Source organism: Oncorhynchus mykiss, chromosome 1 (genome assembly GCF_057628025.1).
Source record: "Oncorhynchus mykiss isolate SJ-2025 chromosome 1, ASM5762802v1, whole genome shotgun sequence".
Classification (NCBI taxonomy): domain Eukaryota; kingdom Metazoa; phylum Chordata; class Actinopteri; order Salmoniformes; family Salmonidae; genus Oncorhynchus; species Oncorhynchus mykiss.
In genome coordinates, this window is record NC_143022.1 from 70,805,589 (window position 1) to 70,824,908 (window position 19,320).

General features: G+C 40.8%; 1 protein-coding gene across 5 annotated transcripts in view; it reads right to left on the reverse strand.

Annotated features, from left to right (window-relative positions):
- Positions 1-11,222: 11,222 nt before the first annotated feature.
- The window catches only part of LOC110527687 (uncharacterized), a 35,830-nt gene continuing 27,732 nt past the window's right edge, over positions 11,223-19,320 (reverse strand). For 2 of the 5 annotated variants that reach the window (XM_090238353.1, XM_021609131.3), the window contains 5 exons: positions 17,714-17,755; positions 17,435-17,562; positions 16,534-16,563; positions 13,663-13,701; positions 11,223-12,854 (listed from right to left, as the gene is read on the reverse strand). In XM_090238353.1, the coding sequence (XP_090094479.1) occupies positions 13,663-13,701; positions 16,534-16,563; positions 17,435-17,562; positions 17,714-17,755 (239 nt within the window). In that variant the 3' untranslated portion in view covers positions 11,223-12,854. The remainder of the gene's footprint in view (positions 12,855-13,662; positions 13,702-16,533; positions 16,564-17,434; positions 17,563-17,713; positions 17,756-19,320) is intronic. The other 3 variants (XM_090238379.1, XM_021609138.3, XM_090238360.1) reach the window with 2 other exon arrangements.

A 19,320-nucleotide genomic window follows, 5' to 3' on the forward strand; every position in this document is an offset into this window, starting at 1 on the left:
ATAGTGTCAAAAGACACAGGTGTCTGTAATCATGGCCAGGAGTGGCCTAATATCATTGGTTAATAATCAAATATTAAAATGTCATACAAAGAACAGCATACAAACAAATGGATAGCATACGATCATAGATTAATTTGACTATACAAGTTTACAAACAATTAATGTAACAGTACTCTTCTTGCGTTGTGTACAATCAGTCATCGACACGGAACTCCAACATGTAGCTTTATTCTGATAAGAACGACACAAAATTGCACGTCATGCAATGCACGTCTCACCATCCAACTCTGCACTCACGCACGCTGGTTTGGTGCTTGTTCACTGGGCTAGTTACCAAAATAATACAATTACAATATACAATATAATATCTTTAACAATGTACCTGATAAGAACGACACAAAATTGCACGTCATGCAATGCACGTCTCACCATCCAACTCTGCACTCACGCACTGTACAAAATATATGAACCCCCCCCCACCAGACACAGTAAGTTGCTAGCTAGTACTGGCGGGAATTCTCTACAACAAAATGCACAACAAATATTATGCAACAACCGCTGCATCTTATGTGTGATGTTCGAATAGCATTTACAAACAATTTGATATAAATTGTACATTTAAATCATCACTTGAGAGTATAAAAATCACTTTTGATGTACAGTGCTTTGCAACCAAAAACTCACCGCTGGTTTGGTGCTTGTTCACTGGGACGATTCTAACTGGAACATCCCCCCTCGTAAGCAAGCTACGCAAACCAGCCAATAAGATGCCATGTTGAGTAGGTGAAGGCAAGACAAACTCAAACCAAAACCCCATTGGCTTAACAATAAAGTGGCAAGAGGAATCACCAATATAACCCTGTTACACAAAGTCACAATAATCACAAGAATGGCTTCAGATCAAAGTCTACGTTGAGACCGAAGCGCGCAAGGGTCTTTAAAATTAAAGATCCAGGCAGCCTCTCGTTTTAACAATAAATTATCAAGTACAAGGGTGACATGTTCGATGCCAATATAACGCAGAGACGAAATCGAGTGGCCTGCCTCCAAGAAGTGGGCCGCAACTGGATAAGTAAAGTTTTTACACCTAATGGTGCTACGATGCTCTGAGATACGTAATTTTAATTCGCGCTTTGTTTTACCCACATCATTTTTACCACAAGGACAAGTTATAAGATAAATAACTGCCTTAGTGGAGCACGTAATAACACTTTTTATTGGGATCGATTTCCCTGTTTGTGGGTGTTTGAAGGATCTACATTTATAAGTGCCATTGCATTGAGCACAGCCATTACATTTGTAATTTCCATCCAGTAGGGGCGCAAATAGACGTTGTTCAGGAATATATTGGGGTGGTAAATCAGAGTTTTACCATTGGTCTCTGAGATTTCTGCCCCGCGAGAATACGACCAAGGGAAGGTCCGAAAACACATTACCGAGACTATCATCGGATTTTAGGATGTGCCAATGTTTGTGAACAATTCCCTTAATTTGTTCAGAGCACTTTGAATAGCGGGTAGTTAGAACGCAAGAATGCGTCTTTTTGCGAGACTGACCTTGAAAAACGTCATGTCTCGTTTTGTTTTGAATTTTCTCAATGGCAATATTAATCTGACCATTCTTGTAGCCCCTCTCCTTGAACTTTCTTTGCGTCTCAGCCATATTTCTGTCGAAATCGGATTGTTTTTTGCAAATTCTTTTGATTCGACAGAATTGGCTGTAGGGCAAACTATTTTTCAAGGGAGGTGGGTGACAACTATCAGCCCTCAACAAACTGTTACGATCAGTAGGCTTCCTGTAAAGATCAGTGTATAGAACATTATCTTCACACAAGATCAGAAGATCAAGAAAACTGATTTGACGTGTATCAGATTGCATAGTAAATCTCAGATGCTCAGAACAGGAGTTAAGAAAAGCATGGAACGCCTGGAGCTGTTTTGCATCACCCCTCCATAGAACAAAAATATCATCAATATACCGTTTCCAAATAATGATGTGAGGCAAGAAAACATTTTTGAGAGGATTGAAAATAGACTGTTCCTCCATGTAACCCACATACAAATTAGCATAGTTAGGAGCCATGGGGGATCCCATAGCAGTACCTTTCGTCTGAATAAAGAAATCAATGAGAAACATGAAATAGTTATGCGTGAGTACTATTTCAGCCAATGTTACAATTCATGCACTGGAAGGTAGTTCATTAGGGTCACGTTGCAGCATAAAATGTTCCATAGCCTCAATATCGCCCTCGTGTGGAATGTTAGTGTATAATGACTCAACATCAAAAGTAACTAACAAGGTATTCTCAGGGAGAGGATCAAGAGATTCAATGATAGAGATCATACTGCTGGTGTCCTTTGCAAAGGAGGGGAGCTGTTCTGCGAGTGGTCTAATAAAACAGTCAACAAAAGTAGATAGAGGGGCCGTTACTGCATCAATGCCCGCTACAATAGGGCGCCCTGGAGGTTGTGTAACATTCTTGTGTAATTTCGGCAAAGTATAGAAAGTGGCAATGTTAGGGTGTTGAATAGCCAAAAAAGCATGTTCTTTTTTGGTTATCTGACCAGAACTTAAATACCCATCTAGGACAGACAAGATAGTATTCTGAAATTGGGAAGTGGGGTCACTTCTGAGTTTCTTGTAAAAGGTGTTGTCAAGCAGCTGTCTATGACATTCATGTACATAAACTGTCCTATCCATGAGTACAACCGACCCACCCTTATCAGCGGGACGAATAAGGACGGACGTATCAGATTGTAAATCAAGCAAAGCTTGTTTTTCATTCTTGGGTAAATTATGGAAAGATTTGGATCCCTGTTTATTCTTAAGGAGAAGTCCAACATCACTTTCCACACGTCTGCAACATGTCTCGATAGAGTGTTTGCGATTGGCTGGAGGTATAAAATAACTCTTGCTTCTAAAAGGAGTCGGAGTATGTGCCTAGTTTATACCATGGTATAGATGTGGATCATGGAAATACCATGGTTTTAAACTGCATTATGCATTCTACCATGGTAATGGTAGAATTATGCTAAATGGTACCAAACATTATTATACTGTCCCATTTTATTAATTGTGTTACCATAGTCCAATGTCAGTATAATGCATTAAATAAATGAACACCCCAAGGTTGGTATTATATTGATTAATTTATACACCAGTATGGGCAAGTTTCTATTGTTGGTCCTAGTTTGTTACATGGAAGAAAAAGGGAAATTGTTGGTATGATAAAGGTGTAATTAATAGTACCGTTTTTTTTCTCATGTTTGGGTTCCCTGTGTTGCCTACTTGAAATGTGGGAGAATGTGCGATATATTGTAGCCTAATCTTTATCATTTTGTAATAATTTACAACATTTAAAGTCAAGGGGTGTTGTGCTTGTTTCGGACAGCAGAGAGAGCCGCTCACTCTAGTGGTTGCTTCATCCGCTTACTCTACAGTGTCGCTAGCCTGCCTAGTCGGTGTCAGTTGAATGAGAGAGTCATGCCAATTGAACTGAAGAGAGAAGCACCAGATAAACTAAATATTTTCAACGTTATCATAACGGTTGTCATAGAAGCGAACGTCAGCTAAAGTTAGCTCAAGTCAAGCTAGCCTGTCATAGTCATGGCGACAGAACCAATGAACGTTCACACAGTGTAACTTGCTGTTTTTAGGGATATTTTGATAATTACATGATACATGTATCTATGAGAAGATAATTTTTTTTATTATGGCTATTTTTATAATTGTATAAGAGAAGCCAAGTCAGAGCCAACTGATAACTGTATTGAAGGGATGCACCAGATAAACATCACTATTTAAAATATTCAGTGTTTCAGATCATTCATTATTTTCACCAGTGGCTGTTCTCCCCCCCGCCCCCCCCAAAAAAGCACCATTCTGCACTAACTGTAATTTTTATTCAGACATTTGGAACAACACAAATAAATGACCATAACATTTAAAACTATATAAATATACAAATATATACAAAAATAAGACTCATAAATATAAAAAAGAAGTAACAACGACAAATAGAAACAAATGTGTTGAATTGGCACTTGAGCATCAATACATTACCCATCCCCAACACTGTCAACCAAGAGTCAAGACTAAACCAATTCACCTGGGTGGTGTGTAGACTGGTTTTATATTATTCTTAACAATTTTACACAAACCAGAAAAAAATGCAACTATGTCTTGAAACTATATATTCACAGTTATGAATGAATTGTGGTTTATTTGGTAGCATTTCGTAGCCTGACTGATTTTAATAATTGCATCAGTACAAAGTTAAAGGTGTGCTATTTTATAGATTCCCCCTACCTTGGGCTTTCAGTGGGGAGACCTAGGTCAACCTACCCCTGCCCCATCTCGTACTTCTGAGTGGGAGACCTTTCCAGGCAGTAGCCTGCCTATCTCACAAACTAGAATCAGGGCGCCCACTCCAACAAGGTTAATTGACTCACAGTCCAACACGGTGACATGATATCATTGACGTAGCGTGCAAATGAGCGATAGAAAACCGATCGTGCAAATGTCAGCATTCCCCCCCAAAATTGTCCGGGTGTCCCATGCCGCCCACAGCAAGATGCCGCCCTGGGCGGCTGCCCATGTCGCCTATACCTAAATCAGCCACTGTTTCTCACCATACATTAGTAAGGTCTCAAGCAAGGTTTATGAGGGTACACTACTAGACCATGTGTGTTGTGGTTTTTCACGGAGTTAAAGGGATTTAAGAGGGTACTAGGCCTATGCTTTGCCATTGCAGAGCAAGTATATTACCTGAAAAAGGGTGGGACACGGACATCATAATACATTGTAAACAACTACCATGATTTCATGTTTCACTACATGCTGCTAGTACAAAAGCATGATATTTGTTTTATTGTACTGCCACGGTTGATTTGTGTACCATGGTAGTACAATGGGTGAAAAATATGTTTTTTTGGTCACTACCATGGCAAGAAAATACCATGGTATTTGCACCAGTACCATGGTATTTTCCTGCGATTGTAGTGACAAAAAAAACATGGTATTCGTTTCAATGTACTACCAAGGTACATGTTTGTAAGGGAAAGAACATGTTAAATTTAAAGAGCAACTGCCCCTAAAAACCAACGCCTCATTTATAAAACAGCCTGTGGCATCGATATGAGTTAAACATTTATTCTGTCAAAATTGACTACAAAGTGTAAATAGGATAAGTTTGGTCATAAAGTCAGTCTTGTCCAAAATGAGTATGTCAAAACGAGAAAGGAAGGTTGGGTTTATTTCAATCCTGCCCACAGCTGGCCGCACACAAGTAATCATCAAGTCAGAGTGCAGCTGCACGAGACCCGATGTTAATGCCTGTGGTAAATGTGGAATCAATTTGGATATCCCTAAGGGGCTAATTAGGGACCATTGGTAAATTACACTGTTAAAATTTCAATGACTTAAAGAGGGACTGTTTTTCCTGATTTGGCCTTGTTATAGATTTGGTATATAAGAAATGTTAGCGGCCATGGCTGAATTCAAACATCAGCCGGGTTCCATTCATTTTTTGAACTGGTTCCAGGGGACCTTCAGACGAGTCTGGTGAGACCTGTGGGCGTCCTAGAGAAGTGTGTACGTAGTCAACTGTTTGGATGCTCCAGACAGAAGTTGGCAGATCCGCTGCACCGAGTCCCAAAACACTTGTGGGCATCGTAGAGCAATACAGAGAACACCATCGTGTTCGTGAGACTCATCTGTCCATAGAGGGGTCATAAGTTTGTAGGCCAAACCATTCGGACGCTACAGACGATTTGGTGTGAAGACTGATTTTTGGGATGTCTCATGGTCTGACAAACACAGCTCTAGCTCTGTCACCTTTCTCCACAGATCCAGAATCGCGACATAGGTGGATGCAGTTGTTTGAGACGCATCCAATGCCAAATAACATATCTAGCTTAAACTGACATTTTTATGGGGATTTTTTCAATTTCTGCTGGGGCGTGGACATTGACCTCAGGGTTTTAAAAATAAAAAACGCAGTCGCCCACTCAAGAGGTTAAATAAAACTATTACAATATTAAGTGCCAAATAAAGTAACAGGGTTGACGATTTCATCTTAAATCAGCCATAAATCCCCTTGTGACAGGGGGAATGGCAGCTTGTTGCGTGCAACAGGGAGTGGCAATTGAATGCCAGCTTCACCATTAAAAACAAACCAAAATTCTAGCCTGTCTATCTCTGGGTAACAGGGTTAACATGTTATGCTTGAACTGTTCAGCTTTCCACCACAAAACACAAGAAAATGGCCAAAAGATATAACCAGCTCACCTGCTATTACAATATGATTTGACTATTAGAATTTCTTTAGATTGTTATTTATTTTTTATAAAAGTTTCATCATAGTTGCCCTTTCCTGCAGTCAATGACCAAAAGTTCCCTCTTTGGCCTCATGGGTGGAATGTTACTATACTGAACAAAAATATCAAGCAACATTCATTGATTTTGATTTTGAGTTACAGTTCATATAAGGAAATCGGTCAATTGAAATAAATTTGTTAGGCCCTAATCTATGGATTTCATGACTAGGCAGGGATGCAGCCATGGGTGGCCCTGGGAAGGCATAGGCCCACCCACTGGGGAGCCTGGACCAGCCAATCAGAAATAGTTTCCCCCCACAAACGGGCTTCATTACAGGCACAAATACACCTCTGCACCCCCTTTCCCCGCTGACAATCCCACAGGAGAAGAAGCTGGATGTGGAGGTCCTGGGCTGGTGTGGTTACAGATGGTCTGCATTTGTGAGGCCAGTTGGACGTATTGCAAAATTCTCTAAAATGACGTTGGAGGCGACTTATGGTAGAGAAATTAGCATTGAATTATCTGGCAACAGCTCTGGTGGACATTCCTGTAATCAGAATGCCAATTGCATGCTCCCTCAACTGGCGTTGTGACAACTGCACATTTTAGTGGCCTTTTATTGTCCCCAGCACAAGGTGCACCTGTGTAATGATCATGCTGTTTAATCAACTTATTGATATGCCACCTGTCGGGTGAATGGATTATCTTGACAAAGGATAAAATGCTCACTATCAGGGATGTAAACAAATGTGTGCACAAAATTGTAGAGAAAAATATATTTGTCTTTATGGAAAATTTGGGGGATCTTTTATTTCAGTTCATGGAACATGGGACCAGCACTTTACATGTTGCGTTTATATTTTTGTTCAGTGTAATTTTTGAAAATGTCATAATTAATAAAAAATATATATAATTAACAACAAATCTGGTGTTTCTATGTCAAACAGTTTTGTTATATTTCAGTCTTCTGTGATGTACATAAAGTGTAATATTGGGACGGTAACTCAAAATTGAATACATTTCAACTCTATCTGACATGGTACAGGTCTTATTTTTTTAAGCCCATAAGCATGTGAGATGTATACTTTTTTCCCCAAGACTACCAAGAATCACTCTGTGACCCTGATTTTAGCCCAGTGCAGTAAAAGGTTAAAACGAGAGTTAAGTTCACATAAACTTAAAATGGGGGACATTTAAAAAAAAAAATGTTTTGCCTTCAAATGAATCACTAATCACTTTAAATAAATAATCATCAATAACTAGGCCTTTACAATGGTGGTGAAAACATGGAGAAATGTTGGGGTTAAGTGGGTTCAAATCTTCCTAGAATTCACATAGGGTGCACATGTTGGCACTTTAGCAAGTATTTATTCATATTTAAAATGAAATGTATAACATTTTCCATGTGGTCAATATTACTGGGAACTTCATTTGCAGTTTTTTTTCGATTGCTAAACGACAGTGGACACAACTGGAGACACATGTGCAAAACTCCAACTACAGTCTGCACAGCAGCAGTTCATGTGGACCAAACTCTAGTTCGTTTTTCATTGCTTGAACACAGTTTTCAAAACTCTACACACTTATCCCATGACTTTAACCACAACCTGCACAACACTGTGGATTTACAGCACTTTGTTCAAATGCTAACACACTGCTGTCAAAACTGTGAACCACACATTCAAAACGGAATAGATTTCAGCCTTGTGCCTTTCAAACACTGCTGATTGCAATTTCAGCTGAAAGGCTAAGCAGGTGTCTTGTTTTAGACTTGTTAGTGAACACACACACATATTACAGTATATATAGGTAGAGCTCAGAAAGACTCATTTTGGAAATGGAACAGGGAAGATGGGTTCGTGGAGGGAGAAGGGTGACAGGGAGAGGGCGGATGCGTGGAGGAAGACAAAGAAGACAAAGAGCTGTTATTTCAGATGAAATAAGGGCTACACTTATAGACCATGTCGTGAACCATGGTCTCTCATTGAGAGAGGCAGGGTTAGGGGGTGCAAGGTTACGTACACAGCTATACAGCTATACAAAATATTTACAGTAAAAAAAAACACTAGCATTTCTACAGTAAAACTGTGCACTTACTGTTTTTCAGAGAGTAATGGAGGTGGAAGCACTGGAAAGACCACATTCATTTGTATTTATCGATGAAGCTGGATTTAACCTTGCCAAAACACGGCGCAGAGGAAGGAATGTTATAGGTCAAAGGGCCACTGTGGAGGTTCCAGGCCAAAGGGGGGGAAATATCACCATGTGTGCTGCAATGGCCAATGATGGTTTGCTTCTCAACACACCACTCATTGGCCCATACAACACAGAAAGGCTTATAGCTTTCCTAGAACAGCTCTATGCTCAGCTAGTGCCAGCAGAACAGGGGGAGCCAGTAAGAAACCCCCAAGTTTTTGTCATAGTTTGCGATAACGTTGCTTTTCACCACTCTGCAGCTGTCACAGATTGGTTTGCAGCACATCACAGATTTATGGTTTTGTACCTGCCTGCATATTCACCCTTCCTCAGCCCAATAGAGGAGTTTTTCTCTGCCTGGAGGTGGAAAGTGTTTGGTCAACACCCACATGACCAAATGTCTCTTTTGGAAGCCATGCGTGCCGGATGTGAGGACACGAGTCCAGAGGACTGCCAGGGATGGATAAGGCACTCCAGAAGGTTCTTCCCCAGGTGCATGGCAAGAGAAAACATTAGATGTGATGTTGAAGAAAACCTGTGGCCTGATACTAGAGAGAGGCAGGATTAGCCCCTCAATTATTTGTTCGAATTACGGTATGTACTTTTAGTTTCTAACTTTTTTTTCTCATTACTGTAATTCCGTAAATTACTACAGACTATTGAAGCAAACTGCTAATTTTCATTTACCTTAAAGAATTGTTATGATCTAAACATTTTAATAAATCATGTGAAAGAATGTCACTCTTTTCTTTGAAGAAAATATTACTTTGTATGAAGTCACTGAAATTGTTCAAACTGTAAAGATGAAAAGTTTGTATTTTCTGTATTGGTGTTTGATGCTAGTGTTTTTACTCTCAGTGTGTTCTGAGTGACAGTGTGTGTTATCTCAGTGAGGGTTGTGCATAGTGTTTGGCTGCACTGAGCGTGTTTTGAGCCATGTGTTAAGAGTTGTGTTGCTTGGAATGAGTTTTGCAGGTGATGTGAACTGTTTAGCTCAGGTGACTGTTGGTAGTGCAGACTGTAGTTAGAGTTTTGCACATGTGACTCCAGTTGTGCCCACTATTGTTTAGCAATCGAAAAAAACTGTAATATATTTGTAATATAGTCAACAACTAATTCTAAAACACTGAGAAATATAGACATTTCATTGATTTAGACATGACCCTCCCCTGGACTAAATAAAAAAAATACTAAACCTTGCCCCAGACTGAAATGACTCTCCCCAAAATTCCTCCATGTACCACATTCCGTGAATTATGAAAGGTCCCTAAGAAATGAACACTTTCTAATATGAAGCCAGTATGATGAAAGCGCATTAAAATGCCTCTCCAGTTTAATTTCCTTGGAGCCCAGTAAACCCTGATTTCCTGCCAGTGTCATGTTGGAACATGTAAATTATGTGCAAATGTTATCGACCAAGTGAACACACTCTACAATCTCTGGCTGTGAGAGCTGTACATACTCTGTGGCCTGTTTATTAGGTACACCCGCCTAGTACTGGGTTAAACCCCCCCCAACCCTTTGCCTACAGAACAGGCTGAATTCTTTGAGGCATGGATTCTACAAGGTGTCGGAAACGTTCGTTGCTCAATTGGTATCAAGGGACCTAACGCTTGCCAGGAAAACCTTCCCCACACTAGTACACCACCACCACTAGCCTGTACCATTGACAACGGGCAGGATGGGTCCATGGACTCATGCTGCTTACACCAAATCTTAACTCTACAGTCAGCATGACGCAACAGGAACTGGGATTCGTCAAACCAGGCAATGTTTTTCCACTCAATTGTCCGGTGTTGGTGAGCGGGTGCCCACTGGAGCCGCTTCTTGCAATGTTCTTGGTAAACTATTGTGCAAGAGGTTGGCCGTTTCTGAGATGCTGGATCCGGCGTGCCTGGCACCGACGATCACACCACGCTCAAAGTCGCTTAGGTCACTCGTTTTGCCCATTCTAACGTTCTCTCGAAAAATTAACTGAATTCCTCAATGCCTGTCTGCCTGCTTTATGCAGCAAGTCATGGCCACATAATTCACTGTATGACATTTTTTGTGAACGGGGTGGTGTACCTAATAAACTGTATAGTGTATGTTTAAACGTGAGTGCATCGTGTGTGTCCATGCCTCCTTGCGTGTGCACGAGTGTGTCCATTCCTCCATCCGTATGTGCCGGTCTATGTACTGTATGACACATGTTTGAGGTATATGTTCATGCTTTGAGTGGTGAAGGTGTGTTTGCTTCTTCTCCTATCCCTGGCGAATCACTCTGATGCAAATGGAAGTGCAGGCAGGACATGTGGTTTAAATAAGTTATAGCTCTGTGGCTGTTACTAACAAAAGCCAAGTGCTCTGCTTTCACCACTCAACACCAGGTGGCAGTTGGGAGAGCGTGTGACGTCTATTGATGCCACTGCTCCTTTGCTGTTGGTCTCTCTGCAGATCAGCACAGCAGCCAGCAAGTCAATAGAATAGCAGAATGATCATCCAGTTTACACTGTATGGTATTATTTATAGAGGCAGTAATTATGCTCCACTGCACAGATGTGTGTGGGGTGGGTGGGCTGAGAATAATAAAGGAGTAGCCAAGAATATCATGCAATAGAAAGTGTAAATAATTCAAATGAGCAGTCTAGGTATGTTTGCCTCAATTTGGTATTGTCTCAGGAAATGATTATGCCACAGTGAAAGATAATAAAAACAGAAAAAAAGTATTTTGGATTTAAACATTTTTATTTCAGTTCAGTTGTACTGTTTATAAAAGAGTCTGCTTTGATACCAACATATATTTGCATGTCTGTGTGAATGTGGGTCACCTCTAATTCTTGGATAAATGTGTGATATGTGCATTTTAATTTGTGAGGTTGTTTTTTAGTACCAATGAATGTGTGTCTGAGTATGTGTCTGAGTATGTGTCTGGTTGTTAGTAAGGCAACATGCAGTCTCGTTTCAGATGGCTTCAAAGGGCAAACACTGTAATGGTTTAAAAGACCTGTTTTAGCCAGGAGAGCAGACACAGGGGAGGGGCCAGGGCACATTGTTGAGTGACAGGAGGTGTGTCTTGTATGACTGAGCAGTAAAAGCATGACGAATGGGTGGAGAGATTCGTTTCCTCTAAGACCAGATGTATGGGATGTCAAGCAGTGGAGGCTGGTGGGAGGCGCTATAGAAGGATGGGCTCATTGTAATGGCTGGAATGGAATAAATGGAATGACATGAAACCACATTGGACTCCGTTCCATATATTCCATTCCAGTCATTACAATGAGCCCATCCTCCTATAACGCCTCCCACCAGCCACCACTGATGTCAAGGTATTTCACCTGGCGACTACTTGCATCCACTTCTGAGGTAGGCCTACATACTGAATCTGTTGGGCACTTTATCTTTAATCTGATCACATGCAAAAACACCTCAACAGATCTTATTTATTGCCTTTCATTGCACCTAGTGAAATTATAAAGGCCATTGCAAACCCCCCATGTAACCGTTCTCTCTTTGATAACGCTATAATTGCAGACCCAGGTTTGAGTGGAAAGACAGCTGGAAACACCAGACAGTATCTGTTTATGAGATACATAGTTCCCTGTATGTACTGCAGCCCCATTGAAGGTGTGAGACTGGGTAACGTGATCGGTCATGTGAATATGGGGAGTAAAACAGACAATATGATACTGTTAACCCATAACTCCACTTTCACTCCGACCCTGAACCCCGATCTGTCATAATAAGGGGATTTCAGGCATTAAGACACAAGGGGTTAAATATACACAGGCTTCAAACACATATTAATCAACAAACCTGGCTAAAGCATACACTGATATAAGTACATCTACAGTATAAGTACAGGTGTTACGTTAGCTGACAGCGTGAACACTACCAGTAAGTCTCACATTTCCGAAACTCTTGGGGAGAAAAAATATATATGGTTCTGAGAAGTCTTTCTCAACGTTGTGGTGTATATGCGTGTGTGTGTATATGCGTGTGTGTACTGTATGTGTGATAAGGTGATCTTGAGTGGGCACAGGGGATGGTGGGTGAGGATGGTCACAGTGGTAAGGTGGGTAAATGTCGGGGATGAGGTATATGGACGGTAAAGGCATTAGGGTAGGAATGTGTAGAGTGTTTATGGTTGAGGGTTGTTTTGGCTGGGGAGGATCTTTTTGATTTTTTGTTGTTGTTTCCATCGATTCACACAAAGAAAGCATCAGAGAGGAGACGCTGGGGGCAGTAAGGTTCCCCAGGACCCATTGGGTGACGATGGGATACGCAGGACAAGCAGCAGCTCTTCTAAATCAGAAGACGAGGGAGACCGCTGCTAATCACTGAGGTCAGGACCAACACTCCTGAGAGAGAGAAAGAACATTTTAAATATTGTGAGTGAGAGAAGCAGAAGTAACAGATTTCTGCTGCAGATGTATTCATCAAAATGGACTTGCCAACATGTGCGTTTTGGCAGAGTAGTGGATTATCTGGCATCTTTGGTGCCACCCTAATTTTCAGTCCCCATGTATTAAGAGGTGTGCTTTCAATATATGAGAACATGTAGTTCCTGCATTAGGATATGGTTGACTGATACCCAGGTGTAAAAAAATCCCCTAGCTCACATCTAACCCCATACCCCACACCTAACCCCATACCCCACACCTAACCCCATACCCCACACCTAACCCCATACCTCTTACCTAACCCCATACCTCACACCTAACCCCATACCTCACACCTAACCCCATACCCCACACCTAACCCCATACCCCACACCTAACCCCATACCCCACACCTAACCCCATACCTCACACCTAACCCTATACCTCACACCTAACCCCATACCTCACATCTAACCCCATATCTGTCACTGTATGTCCATTTTGACTCTGTGCGCTGAGGCTTTTTGCCATGGCCCTTAAGTTAAAGGCTTTACCTTTACATATTAGTAGATTGCCTGCTGTTATTTGGATACTGCATCAAATGTCACAGCAATTTTAGGACTGCCTCAAGCACATCAAATTGACATATCGCTATTTCAAGAGGATATACCACCTTGCTCCCTGACTATACGTAAACACTTGCACATGAATATGACGACACACACACACACACACACACACACACACACACACAACCCCCTCCATACAAGTACAAACACACACTCACCTACTGTCCGGCCTGCTCAGCTCCCTGTGAGAAGTCACCCTGTGTGGCACAAACAAAGAAAGCGGATTAGCAAGAGAACTAATATATACATAATCTCTACTACTACTACTTCTGCAGCCGCCCATGCTGCTACAGAGGAGAATGGTGATGACAACTTCCTCTGATGTAATCTCCAGCTGAGCATGTGAGTAATGATTGGGAGGAGGGTTAAGCTGGAGAGAAAGAGAGATGTTAGTGTTTTCAAACCACGGTTCTGGTTAATCGACATGCACAGGCATCTCTTTAGTAGGGTAGTTATGGCTTCAATGGCAGACAATGAATTGAGATATCAGGTGCTCAGGCACTCAGGAAAAAGATCCTTGATAGTTTCCTCAGTTGATTAATGCCCAACAATTACCATGGCAATCATCTGTATTAGGGTAGAAATTATCATTCTGACTCCTGGCATGGAATTAGGATATTAGTTTGGTGAATGGTGTGGAGTTTGATTGTGATTATTCATGGCAGATGCAATATTCCCTGATTTGGTTATAGAAATGTTAATATGATGTTATTGCTGTGGGAATAATTATGAGCTCAATCACTAATATAATTATTCCTCTGATTAGAACCGGTGGGTAATAATTCTAGCAAGAAGATGCCGCAATCATGTCCTTACCACATTCTATAACAGTGACGGAAAATTTGATAATGAGGATGATTTGTGCCATATCATAGTAGGTCTGCGGTTGTTTACTCTGACCTCGCCTCTACTGTACTCTCCTACAAAAGGCTTTTTAGTGCCTTTGAAAATGAACATATAATAGAGCCGGGACAGAGATGGAGCTATGGGAGATTGAAAAAGGAAGCGGGTTGATTGCCTGCTGCGGTGAGGAGAGATGGAGAGATTGTTAGGGCTGTGGATTTAATTACAGATGGATCTTGCTTTATATTACAAAGAGCCTGAAAGAAGAAAGGACACACAGATGTGCACACACGCACACCGGCATACGTACACTCACGCATGCCTGCATGTTCACCCACACCCACAAACAAGAACAAAGAACATATTTCAATTGAGTGGAATTAAGAAATGCTATCAATATGCTGCGAACAAACAAAGATGTTGTCCCAGAGTACACTCCATCTGTCCTGCAGCCATAGAGCCCAGCCTGCTGGGTCAGAGGCAGGAGACGCATGTTAATGTAGCGGGGACACCGCCATCTTTACTGCACTACAAATGACCACAACATACTGGCGAGCAGCTTTTAAATTAACCTTCATCAATGTCATATTTGAAAGGGATCTATACTCTACCTTTTAAATTCATTACATATTGTCAATGGTCTGTATTCCTTTGAATTCATTGTATGATTTGGGATTGGGGGCTTGTGTTCTTGCAATTTTTTTCTCAATGGGGCCGATTCAGATTTAGGACATTTATTATTTTCCTACACACTTCTCTTGTATTTGATATTCAGACTCTGCAGGTGTGGCAAACCTTGCGCGCTCTGAATACATTTCATTCAATCGCTAAAAATCAATTTGCTGGCCAACAGATCTTCTCATTGAGTTTTCATTCAGTAGGGTTTTCAGTACATTTATCTTAAACCATCCTTTAAATATGATGTACCTTTTTAAGTTAGATTTTTTCGACACTCACTGGAATATATAGAGAGAAAGGGTTCCGAATATTAGAGATCATTGCTGGAAAGCCATCTAAATATATGCATATTCGTCTTAGTTTCAGCACCAATTGGTAGATTAAAAAAAAGACTCATTTTGTAAATTATTTTAGGTTTAGGAAATTATTTTTGAATCAAACAGGTTTTACGCACGAAAAAAAAAGTGGTTTGATTCATTCTGAAAATGTCCACATTCAGTTCTTCAACCCATGGTAATGTAGGAAGAATAGTGTACAAATGAAGGTAAACGAAACAATGTAATTAAATGGACTGATAATGCTGGCTATACCAACTGAAGGGAACTAACAGTAAATTGGCAGTTGAATATGCGGTTATTAGGCCTGCAGACGGTCGATACTGACAGTGGTTCATATTTAACATGATAATTAAGACATAGTAATGCCAAAAATAAACATAAAGGACATTTGAGAGTGCCCATCTCTGCAATGTAGAAGGCCATACAAATTCTGCATAATGGCACAGCGTTTCTTAAACTTTACTGTGGGAAAGTTGATATCCTTCAGTTTTCTGCCACATAACAAGTGTCATTTGTATGTATAATTCCCTTATCCAAACGCATTACTCATTGACCTCTTATCAAGTTGTAAATTATAGTGCATGTAGAATGGTGTTCTCTCTATCGGGAAAAAGAAAAGAAAGGAGATACTTTTTCCACATGGACCCGGCAGGTTCGCTAGACCTTATTCATGGTTTCCTTGCGCGTAAAGATGGTGGAATTAAGTCAAGGTCAGAATAGGGTGTAGCTGTAGACACACTGCATTTATTCCATCTCCACCCCAAACTAATAGCGTTTGAATAGCATGCTATTCTCATGCTTAAATTCAAGGTCAGAAAACGCAGAGAGAGAAAAGTGCATGAAAAGGAATTTACGTTCCATATCCCCACGTTTCACGTAGGTTGGAATTCTACCCAGTGTGAACATACACTAGCAGCTTGAGGAAATGTTGACTCATTTGGAGCTGAGCAGTCGCACATCCATCTGTCCTCCTTCAAGCCAACCAGCACCCAAACACCACTGTAGCCTACCAGCCAGCATCCACCTTGACTGCTAATTACTGCATAAAGTCATGGTGCTTCAATCACAAGGCAATAAAGGCAGCAAGCATCATGCAGTGCATTCATTCATTCGTTTGTTCTACTAAACTCTCCACCCCCCCCCCCCCCCTTCCAAACCAGAACCAGCCACCTCAGTTACAGCTTCTTCCTGTCCCTGTTCCTGCCAGACACCCCAGTTATGGATGGAAAGAGAAGAAACAATACAAGTTACCAACAACACTCACAGACACAAAAGGTCCAAGTAGGCTTTGATCCTTTAACTCAGCATTCCTTATATCTGACAAGACATTTGCACACAAGTCAACTTCGAACAATCAGTGTTTTTGACCAGGATTAGATTGTTGATAGAAGGACATGTTGAAGACTCCTCTCCTGGAATCCCAAGGCTGATCTCAACTCTGTTATAACTAGGGTTGCAAAGGGGAGGGTATAATACTGTAAACTTCTGAAGTTTACCAGTAAACTACCAGAATTTTGGGAACGTTCAAGGAATATGACATTTTATCAGATGACATCTAGTGGCCTTTTTGGGTACTTCAGAGCGTTTTGGGTCTTATAAAACCATACCAAACGTAACATATCGTACTAATTTGAATGTCCCCGGATTTATATTTACTGTTATGTCTAGTCAGGCTCTGGGGTCAAACCAGGCTGTGGGGTCGAACTGGTGAGAGTTGTGAAAAAAGACAATAGTTAGAAGAGTACCATTGTTGATTATATGCTTTTCTCATTCATTAGGCTATTTTCTCTGGAACCCTACAGTCTATCCACTAGAAACACATGGACAATATGGACTCATATGTATAGAACATAAAAAAGAATACTATAAACTAATGCCTTCGGTATACGTTATTCAAGTATAATTTACCAAAGTTACCATACATGACCTGTTAATTACCGATAGCTTTGCAACCCTTGTTATAACTGTATATGGCTTTAATTCAACCACCTCTAACCGACCAGCCCACAGTTCCCTGTAGAGGAAAGGAGTTTGTCATCTTCACAATATGAAAAGGCAGGATGTGACGCACCTGGTTCACCAATCCGGAGTTCACTGCCACATTCTCCAACCCCTCCACTGTTTGCTGAGACAGCTCATTGGCCCCGGCGACCGTTGCGTCCCCGACAATATTGGCCTGGTCAGTCGTTCTCTGGGCCACTGGGAAAAGGGGACAGGGAGTTGTCATACTCTGTCCTTGGACCAATGTTTCTCCTCAGAATTTGGTATGTGAAAAAACCTGTGTGAGTCTGATCCCTGTATAGTTAGAAATGTAATGCAGTGTATTTTCTGTGGGTAGTGTTGCACTGACCTGTGTTCACACCTGCTACCATCCCGTCCTTTGTCTTGTTCCCTGTAAAAGAGAGAAACAACCTTCTTAAAAAGAGGTAGATGATTTATGTTTAAATAGCGTTTCTCAAACTCAAAGAGCTTAACATTGGATGGGGGGTAACTCACCCCTTCCACCATCAATGCAGCTTCAAAATCATTTGATAACATGGAATAGCTCAGTAAGGACACCAAGTTTTGTACAATATACTATACCATCCACTACCAATTTATTTGGACAGTGAAGCTAAAACGTTTAATTTGGCTCTATACTCCAGCATTTTGGATTTGAGATGTTTCATATGAGGCAAGAGTACAGAATGTCACCTTTTATTTTAGGGTATGTTCATACAATACACAAAGTTTAGTATTTGGTCCCATATTCCTAGCACCCAATGACTGCATCAAGCTTGTGACTCTGCAAACTTGTTGGATGCATTTGCAGTTTGTTTTGGTTGTGTTTCAGATTATTTTGTGCCCAATAGAAATTAATGGTAAGTAATGTATTCTGTCACTTTTATTGTAAATAAGAATAGAATATGTTTCTGATCACTTCTACATGAATGCTACCATGATTACAGATAATCATGAAGGAATCATGAATAATGATGAGTGAGAAAGTCAGAGGCACAAAGATCATACCTCCAAGACAAGCTAACCGCTCACCATTACCAATAACAGGGGAGGTTAGCATTTTATATTATACCTCCAAGACATGCTAACCTCTCACTATTACCAATAACAGGAGAGGCTAGCATTTTATATCATACCTCCAAGACAAGCTAACCTAACCTCTCACCATTACCAATAACAGGGGAGGTTAGCATTTTATACCATACCTCCAAGACATGCTAACCTCTCACATTACCAATAACAGGGGAGGTTAGCATTTTATATCATACCTCCAAGACATGCTAACCTCTCACCATTACCAATAACAGGGGAGGTTAGCATTTTACATCATACCTCCAAGACAAGCTAACCTCTCACCATTACCAATAACAGGGGAGGTTAGCATTTTCTGGCGTATGATATTTATGCCTCTAATTTTCTTACTCATCATTCTTCATATAAACAAACTGTAAAGGAATCCAACAAGTTTGTAGAGTCACAAGCTTGATGTAATCATTGCGTGCTAGGAATTAATACACATGCGTTCATTTGTACAAATACTTAAAACACTTTCAAATGGAGGGGAAAGGGGGATACCAAGTCAGTTGTACCGATGAATGCCTTCAACTGTAATGTGTCTTCCATATTTAATCCAGCCCCTTTGAATCAGAGAGGTGCGGGGGGGGGGGGGCAGCCATAATCGACATCCACATCTTCGGCGCCCGGGGAACAGTGGGTTAACTGCCTTGCTCGGACTATGTACATAAAAATGCTTTCATATCTAAATAACAAATATGTATGAAAATACCCTCAAAGAAAAGGTGACATTCTGTACTGCCGACTCATGAAACATTTGATCGCAAATCCAAAATGAGTACAGAGCTAAATTAAAAGCTTTACCTTAACTGTCCAAATCAATATGTAGAGAAGTGTACAAGCCCGATCAACATCTACAGGCTTCCCTAACACTTCAATACT